The sequence below is a fragment of the Martes martes genome (genome assembly GCF_963455335.1).
Source record: "Martes martes genome assembly, chromosome: 14".
Lineage (NCBI taxonomy): Eukaryota > Metazoa > Chordata > Mammalia > Carnivora > Mustelidae > Martes > Martes martes.
Window position 1 is genome coordinate 28,818,291 of NC_137902.1, and position 19,510 is coordinate 28,837,800.

General features: G+C 34.6%; 1 protein-coding gene across 3 annotated transcripts in view; it reads left to right on the forward strand.

Annotated features, from left to right (window-relative positions):
• The window catches only part of HPSE2 (heparanase 2 (inactive)), a gene marked incomplete at both ends in the record, with an annotated part of 697,942 nt that overhangs the window by 59,368 nt on the left and 619,064 nt on the right, over positions 1-19,510 (forward strand). For 2 of the 3 annotated variants that reach the window (XM_080823263.1, XM_080823264.1), the window contains one exon: positions 10,642-10,803. The exons of the other annotated variant lie outside the window; for it this stretch is intronic. In XM_080823263.1, coding sequence (XP_080679389.1) covers positions 10,642-10,803 — 162 coding nt within the window. The remainder of the gene's footprint in view (positions 1-10,641; positions 10,804-19,510) is intronic. 3 annotated transcript variants of the gene reach the window in all.

Consider the following 19,510-nt stretch of genomic DNA (forward strand, 5'->3'; position numbering starts at 1 on the left):
GGCTCCTGTTTCTTTACATACTTGTTAGCACTTGGTATTTTTAGTCTTTTGGATTATAGCCTTTCTAAGGGTAGCACCTCATTGTGATTTTGGTTTGCATTTCTTAATGACTAATGAATGATTTGAGCATCTTTTCATGTTCTTATTAGTCATTTGTATATCTTCTTCGGTGAAATGTCTGTTCAGATATTTTTCCCACGTTTAAAATGGGGTTGTTAGTCTTTTTATTAAGTTGTAAATATTTCCTATATCTATTTTATCATATAGGTGATTTTCAAATATTTTCTTTCAGTCTTTGTCTTAGATTTTTATTTTCTTAATGGTATTTTTTTTCCGCTGTGAATTGTACTATAGGTGTTATAAACTAAGAAATCTTTACCTAACTTAAGGAAACAAAGCCATTCTACTATTATTCTAGAAAACTTATAGCTTTAGTTCTTCTATTTAGGTCTGTGATCTATTTTGAGTTAATTTTTGTGTGTGTGTATGATGAGAGGTAAATGTATAACTTCTTTTTAAACTCTATTTTGAAATAATTTTAGACTGCTAAAAACTTGCAAAAATAGTAGAGGAAGTTAAAGTATAGACTTGCTTTGTATTTTATCAGTTTTTAAGTATAGTTATTTCTTCTCTGTGTGCGTAATTCTATGAAGTTTTTCTACGTATATGAATTTGTGTAACCAATATAACAGTCAGAATACAGAATTGTACCATCCAAAAGCAACAACCTCGTGCTACCTATTTGCAATCTGTTCCCTATCACTATAATTTCATCTTTTTGAAATTGATGTATAAATGGAATCATACACTATATAACCATTTAAGATTACCTTTTCTCCCTGATTTTGGTAATTTGTGTCCTCTTTGCCATTATCTCAAAACTTTTCAATTTTGTTGATCTTTTCAAAGAAACAATATTTTGTTTCATTGATTTTCTCTGTTGTTCTTCTGTTTTTTATTTCAGAATAGAAATCAAGAGAAGTGTCTTTTTTCTTTCTGCTTGCTTTGTGTTGTTTTCTTATTTTTCTAGTTTCTAAGTGGAAACTTAGATTATTGATTTGAGATCTTCCTTCTTTTCTAGTATATGTGTATAATGCTATAGTTTTCTAAGTACTTTTTAGGCTCTGTGCCATAAATTTTGATATGTGTTCCCATTTTCATTTAGTTCAAAATATTTTCTAATTTCCCTTGTGATTTCTTTGACCCCTAGACTATTTAGAAGTGTGTTGTTTAACTAAATATTAATATCTGGGGATTTTCTAGAGGTCTTTCTGTTATGGGTTCCTAATTTAATTCCAGTATTGTCAGAACACATGCCTTGTATGACTTCAGTCCTCTTAAATTTATGAGACTTATGGCCTAGCATAAGACTATTATGGTTATGTTTCATGTGTGATTAGAAAAATCTGTATATTCTGCTTTTATTTAGTATGTCCTATAAATGTCAGTAAGGTATATTGTCCTTAAGTGATTTTCTATCTTGTTCCATCAACTATAGAGTAGGGTATTGAAATCTTGAACTATAATTATTAAATTCTCCTTTCACTTTAGTCTCAGATTTTGTTTCGTGTATTTTGGAACTCTCTTATTAAGTGCATAGGCATTTATAGTTGTTGTATCTTCTTGATACATTGACCCTTTTATCACCATGATCTGTCCCTGTTTGTCTCTAGTAATATTTACTATCTCCAAAACAATTTTATCTTGTACAGCAAAGGAAATCATCAATGGAATGAAAAGACAACTTACTGAATGAAAGAAAATATTTGCAAATGTATCTGATAAGGGTAACATCCAGAATATAGAAAAAACTCTTATAATTCAGTAGCAAACAGTCCAATTGAAAAGAAGCAGAAAGTCTAGATATTTTTCCAAAGAAGGCATCCAGATGACTAATGGGTACATGAAAAGCTGCTCAGTACTAATCATCAGGGAAATGCAAATCAAAACTACAATGAAATATCTCATTCTCACACCTGTTTGAATGGCTATAATCAAAAAGATAAGAAATAACAAGTGTTGATGAGGATGTGGAGAAAAGAGAACCCTTATACATTGTGGATGGGAATGTAAATTGGTGCAGCTACTATAGAAAGCAGTATGGAGGTTTGTCAAAAAATTAAAAACAGAACTATATATGATCCAGCAATTCCACTTCTGGGTATTTATTTGAAGAAAATGAAAACCCTAACTCAAAAGAAAAAAATGTATGCAGCCCCATGTTCATTGCAGTGTTATTTGTAATAGCCAAGAGATATGGAAACAACCTAAGTATCCATCAATGTATGAATGGATAAAAAAATTGTGAAACACTCACACACACAAACATACACACATACACAATGTCGAATAAAAAAAGAATGAAATTTTGCCATCTGTGATGACATGCATGGATCTTGAGGTCATCACGTTAAGTGAAATAACGTCAGACAGAGAAAGACAGATACCATACAATCTCTCTTATATGTCGAATCTGAAACAAAATAAAACATGCAAACTCATAAAGAGCAGATTGGTGGTTGCCAGAGGCAGGAAGTGGGGGTGGGGTAAAGTGGGTGAAAGGGATAAAAAGTTACAAGTATACAATTATATAATGAATAATTCATGGAGATGTAATGTACAGCATGGTGTTTATAGTTAAATATAATACTGTACTTGATATTTGAAAGTTGCTAAAAGAGTAAATCTTAAAAGTTCTCATTATAAGAAAAAATGTGACTGTGTATGGTGATGGATGTTAACTAGACTTATTGTGGTGATCATTTCACAACATACACAAATACTGAATCATGTTTTATGCCTGAAACTAATATAATGTTATATGTCAATTACATTTTAAAAAGAAGCAATTACATAAAGCTTAAGAAAAAGAAATTTAAGTGGGCTGTCTTTCTTACCCTCTCTTAGGGAATGTTGGCTAGAAGGACTTACCTATTGTGTTAGGTAGTTTGAAGGAAGGGGAAAAGCTGAATAGGGCAAGCTATAGTCAAATTCAGCAGTCTGTGAATCTGAGCCATAAATTTTTTTGCCTAAAGGAAAGGAGAGAAGAATCAAGGTTTCACCCTTTCAATACAGAATGGAGAGCAATTGTTGATAGATGGAAAATCTTTTTCCTTCTTCCCCTCTCCAGAAAAAAACTTGATTAATAACAACATAATGGGTACCACTCCAAATCCCTGTGATTTTTTTTTGTCATGAATTTAATCATTTCAGCACCCTTATGGTTATTGTTTGCATGATGTATCTTTTCACATTCTTTTATTTTCAACCTATATTTGTCTTTAAATCTAAAATGTGTCTCTTCAACAACATATATTTGGATCTTGCTTCTTTAAACACAGTAAGACCATCTATAGCTTTTGATTGGAGTGTTTGGTCCATTTACATTTAATGCAGCTATTGGTATAGCTGAATTTATGTCTGCCATTTTGATATGTACTATATTTCTTATGTTTATTGTTTTATTTCTGTTAAACCAGTTTTCTAGATTTTTAAAATTTTTTAAAAAATAATTTAATTGCTTTGTTGGTTTTTACACTGTATTATTTTTAGTTATTTTCTTAGTGGTTGCTTCAGGAATTACACTGTGCATCTTAGTTTATGACAGTCAAATTCAAGTTAATACCTAATTTTGATAAATTAAAGCAACTTCACATGAATTCACCTTATTTTCCTATTCCCCCTATACTGTCAATTTTTTACATACTACATCTATGTATGTTATAACTACAACATAACTATCTTCTGTGTTTTATGTATTTTAAAGAAACTAAGAGTCTAGAAATTCTATTACATTTACTTACATATATATCGTTTTTAATGTATTTTAGTTCTTTCTGTGTATTTGAGTTATCTGGTATCATTTCCTTCCAACCTGAAAGACTTCCTTTAATATTTCTCATATTACAGATTTGCTTGCAAATTCAGTGTTTTTTATATGGAAGTGTCTATTTTGCTTTCATTTTTTTCAATGACAGTGTTGCTGGATATAGAATTCTTGGTTATAAGAATTTTTAAAATATTTTATTTATTTATTAGAGAGAGAGAGGGACCATGTGCCTGCCCATGAGAGCACAAACAGGGGAAGGGGCAGAGGGAGAGACACTAGCAGACTCTCTGGTGAGCTCAGTCCCAGACCCCTAGGATCATGACCTGAACCAAAAGGAGACACTTTACCGACTGTGAGCCACCCAGGTGTCCCAGAATTTTTTTCTTTCAGCACTTTGAATATGTTGTTCCACTGCTTTCTGGCTCCCATTGTTTCAGATTAGAAGTCAACCATTAATTGTATTGTTGAGTCCCTTTTTGAGATAAGTTTTTTCCTTTCTGCTTTTAAGATTTTCTTTTTATCTTGGGATTTGAAGAGTTGTGCTATGATGTTCTAGGTATAGATTTGTTTGTAATGGTTGTTTTTGTTGTACTTCTTGGAAATTTAAAATTATTTTTTGAAATAATTTACTGTCCTTCTCTTTCCTCTTTGTTGGGTGCTTCATTTTATTCCGTAATCTCTGAGGCTTTGCTCATTTTTCCTTGATCTTTTTCTGTTTTTCATGTTAGGTCATTTTAATTCATCTGTCTTCACATACTGATTCTTTTTCTTGCCGTCTTGGTTCTGCTGTTTTGCCCATGTAGTGCATTTTTCATTTCAGCTATTGTACTTTTCAACTCTAGAATATCCATTTGTTCCTCTTAAGTTGTTTTAATTAAAAGATTTTTTTTAAGATTTTATTTATTTATTTGTCAGAGAGCAGGAGACAGAGAGAGAGCATAAGCAGGGGGAGGGAGAAGCAGGCTCCCCGCTCAGCAAGGAGCCCTATGTGGGATTCCATCCCAGGATCCCGGGATCATGACCTGAGCAGAAGGCAGCCGCTTAACTGACTGAGCCACCCAGGTGTCCCTGTTCCTCTTTTTTTAAGTAAAATTTCTATTTGTTTCATTCCCCAGTTCCTTGAGTCATTACTAGGTTTTTCTTTAATTATTTAAACAAGGCTTCTTTTAATTTTTAAAAATATTTATAATCTGTTCTTTTTTAAAAAGATTATTTATTTATTTATTGATATGACATAGAGGAGGGAGCCCGACACTGGGCTCAATCCCAGGGTCCTGAGATCATGACCTGAGCTGAAGGCAGCCACCCAACTGGCTGAACCACCCAGGCACCCCTATTCTTTGAAGTCTTTGCATGCTGGGCCAATACAGAATTAGCTCTAATTGACCACTTTTTTTTTTTTTTTTTGAGTTTGAGTTTGAGTCACACTTTCCTGTTTTTTTCACGACTCATAATTTTTTGTTGGAAACTGGACATTTTAGATATATCATAGCCAATCTGTATTTTTTCCCCCTGAGAATTGTTGTTTTGCCTTTTTTTTTTTAAAGATTTTATTTATTTATTTGACAGAGATCACAAGTGGGCAGAGAGGCAGGCAGAGAAAGAGGAGGAAGTAGGCTCCCTGCGGAACAGAGAGCCTGATGTGGGGCTCAATCCCAGGACCCCGGGATCATGACCTGAGCTGAAGGCAGAGACCTCAACCCACTGAGCCACCCAGGCACCTCTTGTTTTGCCTTTTTAAAAATAAATTATTTGGACTTAATTTTTTTATCCTGTGCTGCCACTGATGTTTTTTCTGTTCTTAAAATTTCTATTATTATTTTTTTAGCTTGGCTTCCTAGGGTTCACCTCTGAGTCTTAACAGCTTAATGGTCACCCAGTGATTGTTCAGTAGCTGTGTTTCAGACACTTTGAATCACTAATCCCTAAGGCTTTCTGCTGATGGATTTCTGTGGGGATTGGTAAAAATGTTCAGTTTTATGATAATTTTTAAGTCTGCCTAACCATTTACTTTCCTCCCAACCTCTTGAGTTTGTGTATGGTTTCCCAGTTAACCAGTTTTGTGTGAAAAATCCTATGCTGAATATCCCCTGCATGTGTGCCCAGCCTCCCAGTCAGCCAGAGATGCATGGCAAAGTTATATAGCTCATTTTTATGTCTTTCAAAGTTCTAGGATCTCTCTATTAAAATTTTCGTCTGGTCTGCTAGTCTGTCACACCAACCAAAACTACAACCTTGGGCTAATACAGCTGTGGGTTACTAACTGATTAAAGAATGGAGAAGGATGTATTACAGAAAGAAGCAAGAACAAAAATACAAACATGATCATACTAACATGTCCACAAGTCCTCATAGGCAATAACTTGATGTTAGGGTATCAGTTTTGGTTCAGGATGCTTTCTCCCTTGTTGCCTCCCTCAGGGTATATGTTGGGTCTTTGGCAACCTTGAACAATATCAGAATAAAGACCATGGGGCAGATGAGGAGATGACATATGGGTAGCTTGTTCTTTGGAACTACTTTGATCACATAGCAATAAAAAATATCAGCAAGAATGAGAAAGCTAGTAGGAGGAGGATAGAGGTTTAGAGGTCATTCAGTCCATCAACTTTTCAGTTTGGTAGAGCAGGAAAAATCCAAGGCACAAGGATGTTAAGTTTTTAGTCTATAGTTTCATGGTTAATTGGTAAAGTAGTTGTAATTCATACCTAAACCTCCTGGCTATGAATCTTTATTTTTTCTATCATGTCTGACAAAAGCATAAGTTTTTGTAGAGCCATAAAATTTTTGAGATAAAAATGAGCTAAAGGTATATAATACTCTCCAGTAACAACTTCCCAATATAAATATAATTACTATTCATACCCATTAAAACAACCAGCACTTGTCGAATGTCCAATATGTCCCTGTAACTGTCTGTGTAAGCTCATTACAGATGCTATTAATACTCTCACTTTGAAAAATTAGGAAAGGAGAGATTTAATGATTTGTCTAAGAGTCTCAGAAGGTAAGTGATAGACTGGGATCTAAACTTGTATATGTTTGAATTCAAAGCATCTGCCTTTAATATCTGTTATATTGCCTCATATATTGTTGGTGAAAGTAATTTAACCCTGTACTTGGCAGGCTTTAATGACTATACCGAAATCATTTTACTGTGCCTGTGTCACCTAGTCTCTGCTTGAATATCTCCAGGGATGGGAAATTCACCCCATCTTCAAGTAGCTCCTTTCCTTATATGACCACTTCTGTTGTTAGAGTTCTCTCTTGTGGAACTAAATAATATTTCCTTTGGTTACTCCTGTAATGTTTGGCTTTCTGTATTTATACAGAATAAGTCAGTTTTCTCTTCTGTACGAAGCAAGTCATCTTTAATGTTTTCTTTACCAGGTTCAACACTGTTTTTTCAGCTATTTTTAAAAAAATAAAATTATTTCCCATGTTGGCACTTTACTTTGTGTGGACTCTAGATTATCCTGAGAAACTATTACAGGTAGAAAACATACAATACTAAAAATAGAGTATTATAATAATAAAAATAGTAATAGCTACCTTTAATAGAATTTTTATTATGTGGCACATATAGTGTTAAATCTTTTATGACTCTTGACAATAACAGAATGAAGAAATAGGCTTACAGAGGCATTGTCTGTCACTTCTGCAGCTAGTAAGTAACCACCACGCTAGAATTTGAACCAAGGTCTGCTTTAACTCCAACTCTTTACTGTGCTGCCCTTTGCTGGGGTGGAATTCAGGGTGACTATGTTACTTCCTATATTCTGGGTGTTCTCATTCTATTAATTTAGTCTAAGAATTATGTTAATTTTTTGGCAGCCATATCATATTTCGCAGCATATTACTGACTTACAAGAAGTTTGCATTCAATTAAAACCTGTACAACTTAATAAGATCTTAAATACTTGAGCTTCTGTCTGGTCTGGCCTTACCCTCTTATGTAATAAATTTTCAGTATAGATGCAAGACTTTGTGTTCATGTCTATGTCTTAGAGATTTCAGCTTTGGTTTCTAGGTTGTCAAGATAATTTTGAATTTTTAGTCTGCCATCTATAATATTAACTCTTCCTCCAGATAATATGACCACATACATCTTTGGTAAGTACCTTTTTTTGTGTGTTTATCTAGTCTTTGATACAATTTCAAACAGATCAAGGTTGAATAAAGAATCTGTAAGGCATATCTATTTTTTCCCCAAACATTGTTGTTGTGTACATTTCTAAAGTCTCAGACATGTGTTTGGCCATGTCCATGGTTTTCTTTTCTTCTTCTTATTAAGATAATATGGTCACTTTATTTTAAGGTTCTGGTTGGAATGATATTGAGGCTATCAGTTATAATATTTGCTTTCTCTGCCTTCTGAGCAAGACAATTATTACATAGGAAATAGAGAGTTTGATAGGTGTTCTACTTTTGTATTAGACTCCTGTTAGGAGATATCTGAATAATTTCAACTCCTCTTCACTCTATATAGTATGTTTTGGTACAAGTTTTGTGATGTTTTCTGGGCAAGTATCATACATATTTCTTTTCTAGATAGACCATCTGTGGTATGCTGCTGTAATAGTATAATTAGGTTTTTCTCTTTAGTTCCTCACTTTTATTATTTACCATACTTTATTGTTACGTTCATGAGTTTCTATGTAGAAGTAACTTTTGGAAAGATCACTGGATTAGCTTTGAAAATTTCTGGATTTGGGGACTGACCATGCACTGTGAACTTGAGCAAGTCACTTGAGCTTTGTGGACCTCAGTTTCCTCAGATATACAATAGGGATAGTAATATTATTCTTTATCATTTAGGATTACAAAAACAGGTCAGGATTTTGAAAATAAGAAACTGATATCTCACATAACAAGATATCAACAGATGGGCAGTCTAGGACAAGTAGGGTAGCTATGGGAGCTCCATAAAAACATTAGGGACTTAGGCTCTTCCAGTCTTTGATTTCATCATCCTTAGTGTGTAGTCCTTTGCCCTCTGGCTTCTTGAGTCATTGCCACAAAATGAGTTCTTTAAGTCTGGGCTTCATGTCTATGTTTTAGACATAAGGAATAGGGAAAGGCTAACTGGTTAAAGGAAAAATATCCTGGTTTTCTCTTAGTGTGGTTTTGTCACTAAGGTTAAGTACCCCCTAAGGATGTCTGCCTATAGCTCATTGGCCAGAACCATGTTACATGGTCACCCCTTGCTTCAGGGAAAGCTGGGAAATTGTTTATTTCTGTGTTTTCATCTCTATAGCAGAGGAAAGCAAAGGAGAAGGGATTGTGTGTAGGGTTTGGGTAGCTAGTCAACAATTCTGCCACATTCATAGGATTATTGGAAGGATTCAGTTATATAGTGTAATAAGTTTTCCTCATGCTTTCTACTGATGGTCTTAAAAACTAGAGTGTATCCTGAATTAATTTATTCTACCTTTGTATTCGAGCCTCAGAACATCTATGAGAGTAGTTACTTGAATGTTAAATGAGTTCACTTTATTGCTTACAGTCTAGAAATTGGCATTAATAGGTTTAGGAATAAATACTCCATTGTTTCCAACCAGCTCCTCTGTTTTCAACCAAGATTAAGTAAGAAACATTCCCACATCTGACTAATCTTTATGTGACACACATCCTAACCCTCATTGTCCTGGGTTTGTATTTATAGCTGGGCTATATTATTAGGGCTATGTTGATGGGTTTGAGGAGTACAACATCTTTTATGTTACATATCCTATTTTCTCTTTGAGCATTGCTGAAAGAACCAAATCTTTCTTCTTGGTACAATCAACATGAGTATTACTTTATCTCTTCCAAAGCCATTGGTTTCATAATAATAATAATAATAATAATAATAATTATTATTATTTTTTAGCATTTTCTCTTAAAGTCCTTCAATTTGCTACACAAAACTTGAAAGTTTCTAGACTGTCATCCAGATTGCTGTTGATAAACATCAATTGTTTCAATGATAGTCAACTGAATTATATTTTAATTTATAAAAGTAAACAACTTTAGGGCATTAAAGCTCCCTGTTAATTGGGAAATATTTTAGGACAGTGTTTGTTTTTGCAGAGACTGTTTTCTGGATGATACTTCTGCTTTGAGTGAAAATCATACTGAAGTATAAAAAGCAGCCTGTTACTAATGGGAAAATAATTGGGAAAGAGGTAGAACTGTAAAGTGACTCGCCCTATTGCTTTCTTCAGTGCCTACAAATACTTACAGATTTAAAGAGTTATTTATGAGTCAGAATGCAGCCAGAGGCACATGAAAGATAGCAGGAGAAATCCTGAGCAGCTAGCTCACAGAATAACAGCCCTAATTTGGACTGAATGGGCTAGCTGGGAGGTAAATTTGAAAACAGGCCACATATCCTGAATATACACGCAGGAGCTACCACCTGGTCCTACAGCATGAGATAGATGAAATATCATAATCACTGGTGTTCAGACAAAGTTGTATTATTTTTTTTCCCATGGAGAATGGTAGAAGTTCAGAAAAGGCCCTAGGAAGTGCCTAAATCCTAGAGGTGAGCTGAGAGTAGAACGGAGGAGTGAGAATCTTAAACGATTACAGTGAGGTAATAAAATGGAAACTGCCAAAGAATTTGGAAATGATCAGAGAAACTTGCAGAATGTATCATGAAGTTGGAGGCTCATCAGGTTTCTTTACTTTAACAAATCTTTTCATTCTGATGAGATACTGGTAGGTTATAAATTCTGTCATTTTGGGTGAAACAAGACTTTCATTTGTATATAGTTTTCCAGTTTTTTTGTTTTGTTTTTGCTGGCTGCATTTATTTCTTTTTGTAGACATTGTTCGAAGTGATGTTGCCCTGGATAAACAGAAAGGCTGCAAGATTGCTCAGCACCCTGATGTTATGCTGGAGCTCCAACGGGAGAAGGCAGCTCAAATGCACCTTGTTCTTCTAAAGGAGCAATTCTCTAATACTTACAGTAATCTCATATTAACAGGTAAGGCTATTGGAGTTTTCTGGAATCTTAGAGCATTATAGATTGTTGGCTTCCCTTAGTTAACAACTTGATGCCTGGGAGATATTAAAGTGGGCTGTAGATGAGCCCACATCTGTCTGTCTCCACCCACTATATCCCTTTTTAAATTGTGATGACTTTTGTCTTCCTATAAAAAATATTTCTTGTAGTTTACAGATGTATTTGGCTTAAGGTTATAGGCAACTCAGCATGTGTGTTCTCCAAAGACAGAACCAATGAAAACCTAATGAAGCCTTATAAAAATATGACTTTTTAGATGTGTGCCAATAGATTTGAAAGAATTACTAAATTTGGTGTCAAGAAGCAGCTATTTTCCTCTTTCTGTGTATGCCCTTTCCATGAACCCAGGGAACATAAAGATGAAATGTAAAAGAGATAATGATCCACAGGCTGAGCTGAGAATGTTCTATTCCTGGTGGAGTTTGAAAATATCTGGAGAATTTGATTTTCTTTTTAAGAACAAAGAGGCTATGAGACAGCCATACTCCCTTATATCCTTGGTTCAAGGAGGGAAGTGAATTTGTGTGAGAGCTCAGAGGAGAAGCAACTTTTTGCAGGGCTGCCTGCAAACTTGGCTGGTAAAGAGCATGTGAGTTGCATGCTTTTGTCAAGTTTTGGGAAAGATTTTAACAGCGACTCTGAAGTGAGAATCATGGAGGACTTAAGATGGATTAAGAAGAGCTAAGTTACTTCCGTTTTCTTGAGGGCATGTAAGACATACCTGCATATATTGATCTAAATAAAGTTTAACAAATCAAAAGTGTCTCTTTCCCATTGTTTACGAATTTTTAAAAAATCAAGAGATGGAATGTCTGATAGGCTAGGAACATCTCACACTTATTTTTGTAAACTCTAAGTTAGGAAAATTTTTAATTTTTTTATAGGCTTCCTGGCATTTCACCAGGAATTGCTGAGTGGCAACCAAATTGTTTTGCTTTAGAAAAAGCACAAGTCTCTTCCAGCTTTTCATCTTGTACCTGGTGGAAAATCCAACAGCATGAGATGAAAGCCAGATTTAAATGTGGCTTTGGTGAGCAGAGAAGAGGATTATGGATTTCATAAGTATAGGCCTTGTTTTTTTTGCTGTTTGATAGGTCATTAAGAGGGAAAACTCAAAAGTGATTTATGGTCAATGCATTATTTCCCTAAGTTGGTTAGTGTAACTGTTTAAGTTTAGATGCTTGGGAAGAACATAGATTTTTTAAATCCAAATTTCTTTATTCTATCTCAGGTGTACAAATGTACATGTATTTAGTATTTTCTAATTCAGTTATTAGAAATGAAATATTTTTATTCTCTTCTTATTTTAATTTTAGGTCCTTACTAAAGAGGTCAGACCCCATGTTCTTTAATGTGGCATAGAAAGGGCTTAAGGTAATTCTAACCTTAAACTGTGGATCCAGAGTGTGGCTTGAAGGCGTATTATCTTTGAAAACACAAGTGTTCTATTGAGTTCAGTGGAATCTTTTCTAATTCTCAGTAACATAATCCCTTTGGATGTTTATTCGCAGTTCAAACTGTTGGAATCAACATTGTCAACTTTTACCCTGACAACTTGCTTACTTTCCACTAAACAAACTTACCCCAGAGAAGAGCCTCTTTCCTGCTCTCACTTCTCCTAAGCTGCTTCAAAGAGTCCTCAGGCATTTTCCACATTTTTCACCCAAATGCGTGTACAGAGGTGGTACCTGGCTACAGACAGAGCATTTGGTATGCCCCAATTTGTTTACATGAAAGTTCAAAAGGTTTTGGTTCCAGGTGTTGGGAGGAGATGCAGTCACTTCAATTTAGCACCAATGGTAAAACTATTTTAATGTCCTTTAACTAAGTCTTTGATTTTACACAGTGTGGTTTCCTAATTGTTATGAAGTTTAATCCTTGATTTCTTGTATAAATTTTGAGAACATGGTCTCCAGACAGCTAAACATAATATTTAAACATAACTAAACTAACTTTTGTAAATATTTCCCTTTTCAGTGATGAATGTATATTGGTAAGGAGGGTGAGGTTGAAGGGGCAGAGACCTCTCAAGTGAAGTGACTTTCTTTACCAACATGTTCAGAACACCTACTCTAGGATTTCAGCTTGGTGATGTTCCACTTATTTTGTGTAACTCTGGCATAATATTTGAAATGTCTGCAGTGCAAGTATTTATGTGGGACAAGATGAAAAAACTGGGCCTCCCAAAGTCTCAGAAAGAGCTCATTTTCTTCACGCTTCTGCCCTCCTCTCAACCCTTCTCTTCAATTATTTACAGAGTTTCATGTATATGGGTAGCAGGGTATCATTATTGTTTCCTGGTCAGTTGTGGTATATTCTTTATTTTAAAATTGGATAACTAAGATCATAGTATGGGAAAAAACAAAGTCAGCATAGTAGAAAATTGATAAAGTGAAATGTCAGAGAGTTCAAAGCATATTAAAAATGATGGTTGTTGCCCTCCACCTCACTAGCCAGCTCTTGTTCTTAGATGTTCCATCTTTGGCTGATGTTACCATCAGTGTTGAGGTGAGAGGCATGCCTTCATACTCTGCGTTCCAGCCCATGAGTTCTCTTAAATAGCTACCCCTCAGACGCAAGCAAATGTTATTCTAGCTTTGAAGGTCTTCTGACTATTCAGTAAAGGAGAACAACTCTGCAGTCCTTGTGACAGCCCAGTTAACAGAAACTAATAACAATTCTTTAATAGGTATGTCTTATTCAAGTATTCCTCCTTATATCATAGTTTTGGAGAAGTGGATTGTATTTTTGCCTGGTATTAAGCATAATTTTTCATGTGAATGATTTACATAGCAATGGAAATAATATTAGCCTTACCTAATCTAGAGGGTTTTTGAAATAAACTCCAAAGTTTTGGGAAGGTGATGGAGTAATACCAATAGAACATCAGTGATTGCATTATTTTAAATGGTGCCAAGTAACATGCTGCACTTTTTACACTGACTTAAAAAGCATGGATGTATGCTTGTCCTGTAGTTTCCGGTTTGTCCCGGAGCTTTTAAGAAAGAACAGGGATTGTTCTTCCATTTCTTTGTGTTCTCATGGTTCTTAATGTAATAATGTTCTATATATTTGTTGGGAATGTTCTGCTGTGTATATGATGAATGAATTCACTTGGGATACTTTGACAGCTAATTAATAACTTTTATAGGTTCAGATTCAGTTACTCATTTCCCCTTATCCTTGCCCCACTCCCATACTTTTTGAGGTGTAAATTCAGCTTTTGTGGTAGATTCTTATAATCAAATGAAAAAGTCAGCTTTAAAGGGCAATGTATTTTCTAGGATTTTGTTTAGAACATAAGCTTCTGGAGGGCAAGGAATGGTCATATTTGTACATTATTCTTCATAGTATAGGGAGCATAGTGAATGATCTTGAAATGAGGTCAAATTTAAACAAAATTTATTTAGGCTGTCAAGTCATAGTCAGCCCTCTGTAAGAGGCAGCCTGAAAGGAAACCATTATAAATGGATGGCATTACCTAAGATGCTTTCCAGTGAGGACTCTTCCCATGTTAATGGTGCCACTTTTTGTTTTGTACCTCCTTTTTCAGTCTTATGTTCCAAAGTGGATTGGGATCCTGATGGTCAGTTTTACTGTGTTACTGTGCAAATGAATTGAGCAAGAGAAGCTCATTCTTCCCTGTTGTGGCCCGTTCTTCTAACTTTAGTTGAGCAAAGGGTTCAAATAAATGGAACAAGAACTGTTCTTTCATTTCCCATAAATCATAATGCTCAGAGGACTATTTCCAGGTCTTTTAAATTATTTGGATTACATTCTATGGATTAAATATAATATAACTTTATTTAACTATTTCCCCGTCAATGTATAATAATTAAATATATGTTGGCACACTTCTGTAGAGTAGATTTCTCAAAGTGGGGTGCCTGGGTCAAAAGCTTTGTATTTTTAAATTTCATAAAATCAGGGTTTTTGTGGTATAATTTATAAGAAAAAATAAACTTTGACAAATGTTATGTATCATAGAGTCAAATAGCCACCACCACCATCAAGATACAGATTTCCCTCATCCTAGAAGTTCTCTCATCTCCCTTCATAATCTCCTTTCCCTCCCTCTAGTCCTTAGTTGTATATGATCTGATATTTGTTTCTAAATGTCATATAAATGGAATGATGAAGTGATTGGGTGTCTCATTTCTTTCACTTAGCATAATTCTTTTTGAGATTCATTCACTTGTTGCATATATCAATATTTCATTCCTTTTTATTGTTGAGTAATATTTCATGTTGTGAACATGCTACAATTTATCCATTCCTCTGTTGGTTTGTTTCTAATTTTTGGTGATGACGAATAAAGCCTCTCACTATAAACATTTGCTTTCAGCTCTTTGTGTTGACATATTTTTCCTTTTTTTTGGGTAGTACGGTACCTAGGAGTGGGGATGCTTGATTTCATGTTGTCTATTTGACGAAGCTGTCAGATTGTTTTCCAAAGTGGCTGATACTATCTTGTATTCCAACAGTATGTGAGAGTTCTACTTCATCCACATTTTTGCCAACAATTAGTATTGTCTGTCATTTAAATTAGCCAGTGAATATATAGTAGTATCTTATGGCTTTAATTTGGAACTTACCTTATGACTAATAGTTTTGACCATCTTTTATGTGGTTATTTGCCATCTATATATCTTCTTTGGTAAAGTGTCTGTTTAAGCCTTTTCCCTATTAAAAAAATAATGAGTTTGTTTTCTTACTGTTGAGTTTGAAGAGTTCTGTATATATTTTGGGCTACATGTCCTTTTTCAGATACGTGATTTGCAGATTTTTTTTCTGTGACTGTCTTTTTCTTTTTTTTTTTTAGAGAGGGAGGGCAAAGGGAGAGGGAGAAAGGGAATTTTTTGTGGGGGGAGGGAAAGAGAGGGGAGGAAAGGAGGGAGAGAGAGAACCTTAAGCAGGCTCCATGCCCAGTGCAGAGCCCAGTGTCAGGCTCGATCTCACAACCTTGAGATCATGACCTGGGCCAAAATCAGAAGTTGGATGCTTAACCAACTGAGCCACCCAGACACTCCTGTCTTTTTTTTTTTTTTTTAAGATTTTATTTATTTATTTGAGAGAGAGAGAGACAGAGATAGCAAGAGAGGGCATGATCAGGGAGGACAGGGAGAAGGCGGCTCCCCATAGATCAGGGAGCCTGTTATGGGACTCCATCCCAGGACCCTGGGATTATGACCTGAGTTGAAGGCAGATGCTTAACTGACTGAATCACCCAGGTACCCTGTCTTTTTATTTTCTTAACAGTTTCTTTCAGAGAGCAGAGTCTTAATTTTGATGAAGTACAATTTTTGAAAATTTTTTTTTTTTGGTTTGCATTTAAAATTGTAATGCACCTTGCCAGATAATTTTCAGAAAAAAATTTTGGCAATTCCTATTCCCACTAGCAGTGTATGGAGAGTAGTTATTTCCTAGCATTCTCATTAGCAATGGGTATCAGTGTTCTTTTCAATCTTTCTCAGCCGAAGAAGTGAGAAATATCTCATTGTTGGAATTTTCTGGTGATAGCCAGAGAAATTATATTTTCACATACTTATTGTTGATTTGCATTTTGTTTTGTGAGTTACCTATACATATTCTTTGTCCCCCCCCCTTTTTTTAGATTGGTGTTTATTAGTTTGTAAGTAGTCTTTGTGAATTAGGAATGTTAATCCTTTGTCATATGTATTGCAAACCATTTTTCCTGGCTATCATTCGTCTTTTTACTCTTTTTAATTTAGAGCTTTAATCTCTTATTGTAACTGGAGTATATGTTTATATTAGTGTGATGGAAGTACATCACGTTATTTTCTTCCAAGCTATGAATGCACTGTTTTTAAAATAAAACATTCTTTTAGCACTAAATTGAAACATCATATATGTTATATATTATACTCCCACATACACATGTACCTCTTTCTGAACTGTATTTTCTGTCATTTTTCTATTCTTTATTTCTGTGCCAATGCTATACTGTTTTGATATCTGGTAAAGCTTATTAACCACTCTCTCATTTTTTTCTCCAAGGTTTTCATAGCTATTCTCATATAATTACTTTTTTAAATGAATTTTGAAGTTCTTCCAGTTCAAGAATACTGATCACTGGATTCTGATTGGAATTATATTCAATTTATAGCCTGATTTGGAGGGGATTGATATTTTTCTGATATTAAGTCTTCCACTTAAGAATTTGGTTACATCTCTTTACTTGTTCAGTTCTTGTTTTATGTCATTTGAAAATATTTCATAATTTTTTTTCCTGTACCTTTTTTGTTTAACTTATTCTTTATTATTTTTACCTTTGCTAATGTTGAGAGTGAATGTCTTTCTCTTCACTACTTATTTCCAGGGTAAGAAAGAAGCTGTTGATCAAAGACAAAGGTAGATTTTGGTCTCTTTTCTAAATTTTTACCAAGTATTTTCCATTTAATTTCTTAAAACCTCATGAACAATATTGAAAAATAGTGATAATAGTTGCTTTTTTTTGGTGAAATGACTTCACTATTTCATATGCATAAACATCCAAATATTTATCCACTAAAACTAAAATTTTAAAGTAAAAATACATTGTTTTCAAAACGAGAGCAACTTTTAATAAAACTAATGATTATAGTAGAGAAAAATACTTTTATTAATATCCTTTTAGACATCTCTATCCATACACACATATACATAAGTTATAAACCTATAGGAAACACATACCAGTTTATACAAACCATGTAATATAATACGTGCCTGCTATTTTGTAACATTCTTTCTCTTAATATTTTGTGAACATCTTTCTATATCAAAAGTTATAGACTTATATTCTTCTTAATGGCTACATTAGAAGTATGTTTTATGGATATGTTGTAATTATTTAACTGATCTTTTATTGATAGACATCATGGTTGTCTTTAATTTTTCATGATTTCAGACAGTGCCTCGATGAACATCATTGCATATGTATCTTTGTACACTTCCAGGAAGTGTATATATCAAAGTGTTATATCAAAGGAATGAACTTTTAAAGTGTTATATCAAAGGAATGAACTTTTAAAGTTTTGATACATTTAGTAAGTGGACTTTTTAAAAAAAATTGTAAATGGACTTTTAGGAAGTTGATGTCAATTTATACTTATACCAACAATGCATAAGAGAAAACGAATTTATTTTGTTTTGTGCTAATGCCAGTTATTTTCTATCTTTCTATATGTGTTAGTGTAATAGATTATAATTGATATGGCCTTGTTTCTAATTATAGTTCATTGGTTGCTAATGAGGTTAACCATCATTTTTATTTCTTCTATGAATTGTCCATTTCTTTAGCCAGCTTTATTGGGTTATTGGTCACTTTCTTATTGAATTATAAGATCCTTTTCACATATCAGTGATGGTAATTTTTTGTCATGTATATTGCAAAAAATGTATTCTTGGGCTTTTAAAATTTATTTTTGTTGAGTAAATAGTTTGGTAGTCTTTGAATTTTATTTTTCCTTTCTGTATCTCCGTTCCTCTGTGCTCACCCCTGGCAGGCTAGCAGTTTGGCTATCGTCTTATTACCCTTGGTGTTCCTAGCTCAGAGCCAGGTTTTATCATGGTATGTAGTTCTGCTCTGTGGTGATATTTGGGGTCTTGTACATCCAGCCTCTGGGCCACAGGGCCTGCCTGAATTCTAGGTGTTTTGCAGTCCCTCTTACCGCTTCTCCCTGACCACTCCCCATCAACTCTTGTCTTTGGGCAGCAAGTTACAGTGTTTTTTTGTTTAGTTTTGTTTTTCCACTTAGTGAGTCGGGCTCCGGTCTTCATCTCTCCCGGGGCACTTTTTTATCTGCATTGTCTCTAAGGAGTCAAACTACTGTGACATCACTGTGACAGTGATGAGGTTGGCAGTTTTGGAGCAGAGACTACTTTAGATATGGCAGTCAGGGAAGGCCTCTCTTAGCTGAGACTTTCCTGCTGTGTAATCATTCATTAGTATGTTCTAAGCATCAGTGTCCCATTGTTAATAGTTTGGCAGTAATATATGCATTACTTTTCTTTTTGGAGTTACTTTTGGGAATCATCATCTCGGAGTGTGTTAAAACTAGAGAAATAGTGTTCTGATCTGTGTTTGAATAATAAGATAATGAGTGTGAAAATGCTTTATTATAAATGAATCTGCTTTGAGTCTTTATTAATTAAGGAATCACAATTGTCTCCTTGTGCAGAAATACACAAGTGGTTGGGCAGTTTTTAATTCTACCTTTTTTTTAAAAAATATTTTTATTTATTTATTTATTTGACAGAGAGAGATCACAGTAGACAGAGAGGCAGGCAGAGAGAGAGAGAGGGAAGCAGGCTCCCTGCTGAGCAGAGAGCCCGATGCGGGACTCGATCCCAGGACCCTGGGATCATGACCTGAGCCGAAGGCAGCGGCTTAACCCACTGAGCCACCCAGGCGCCCCTAATTCTACCTTTTTATGTTAGTTCAACATGTGAGCCTTTGGAATTGGTCTGAATTTGACTCTAGAACAGCTGCTTACCAACTTACTTACTTTTTTTTTAAATTTAAATTTTTTATTTTTTAAATTTCTTTTCAGTGTACCAGAATTCATTGTTTATGCACCACACCCAGTGCTCCATGCAATATATGCCCTCCATAATACCCACCACCAGGCTCACCCAGCTTCCCATCTCCTGCCCCTTTAAAACCCTC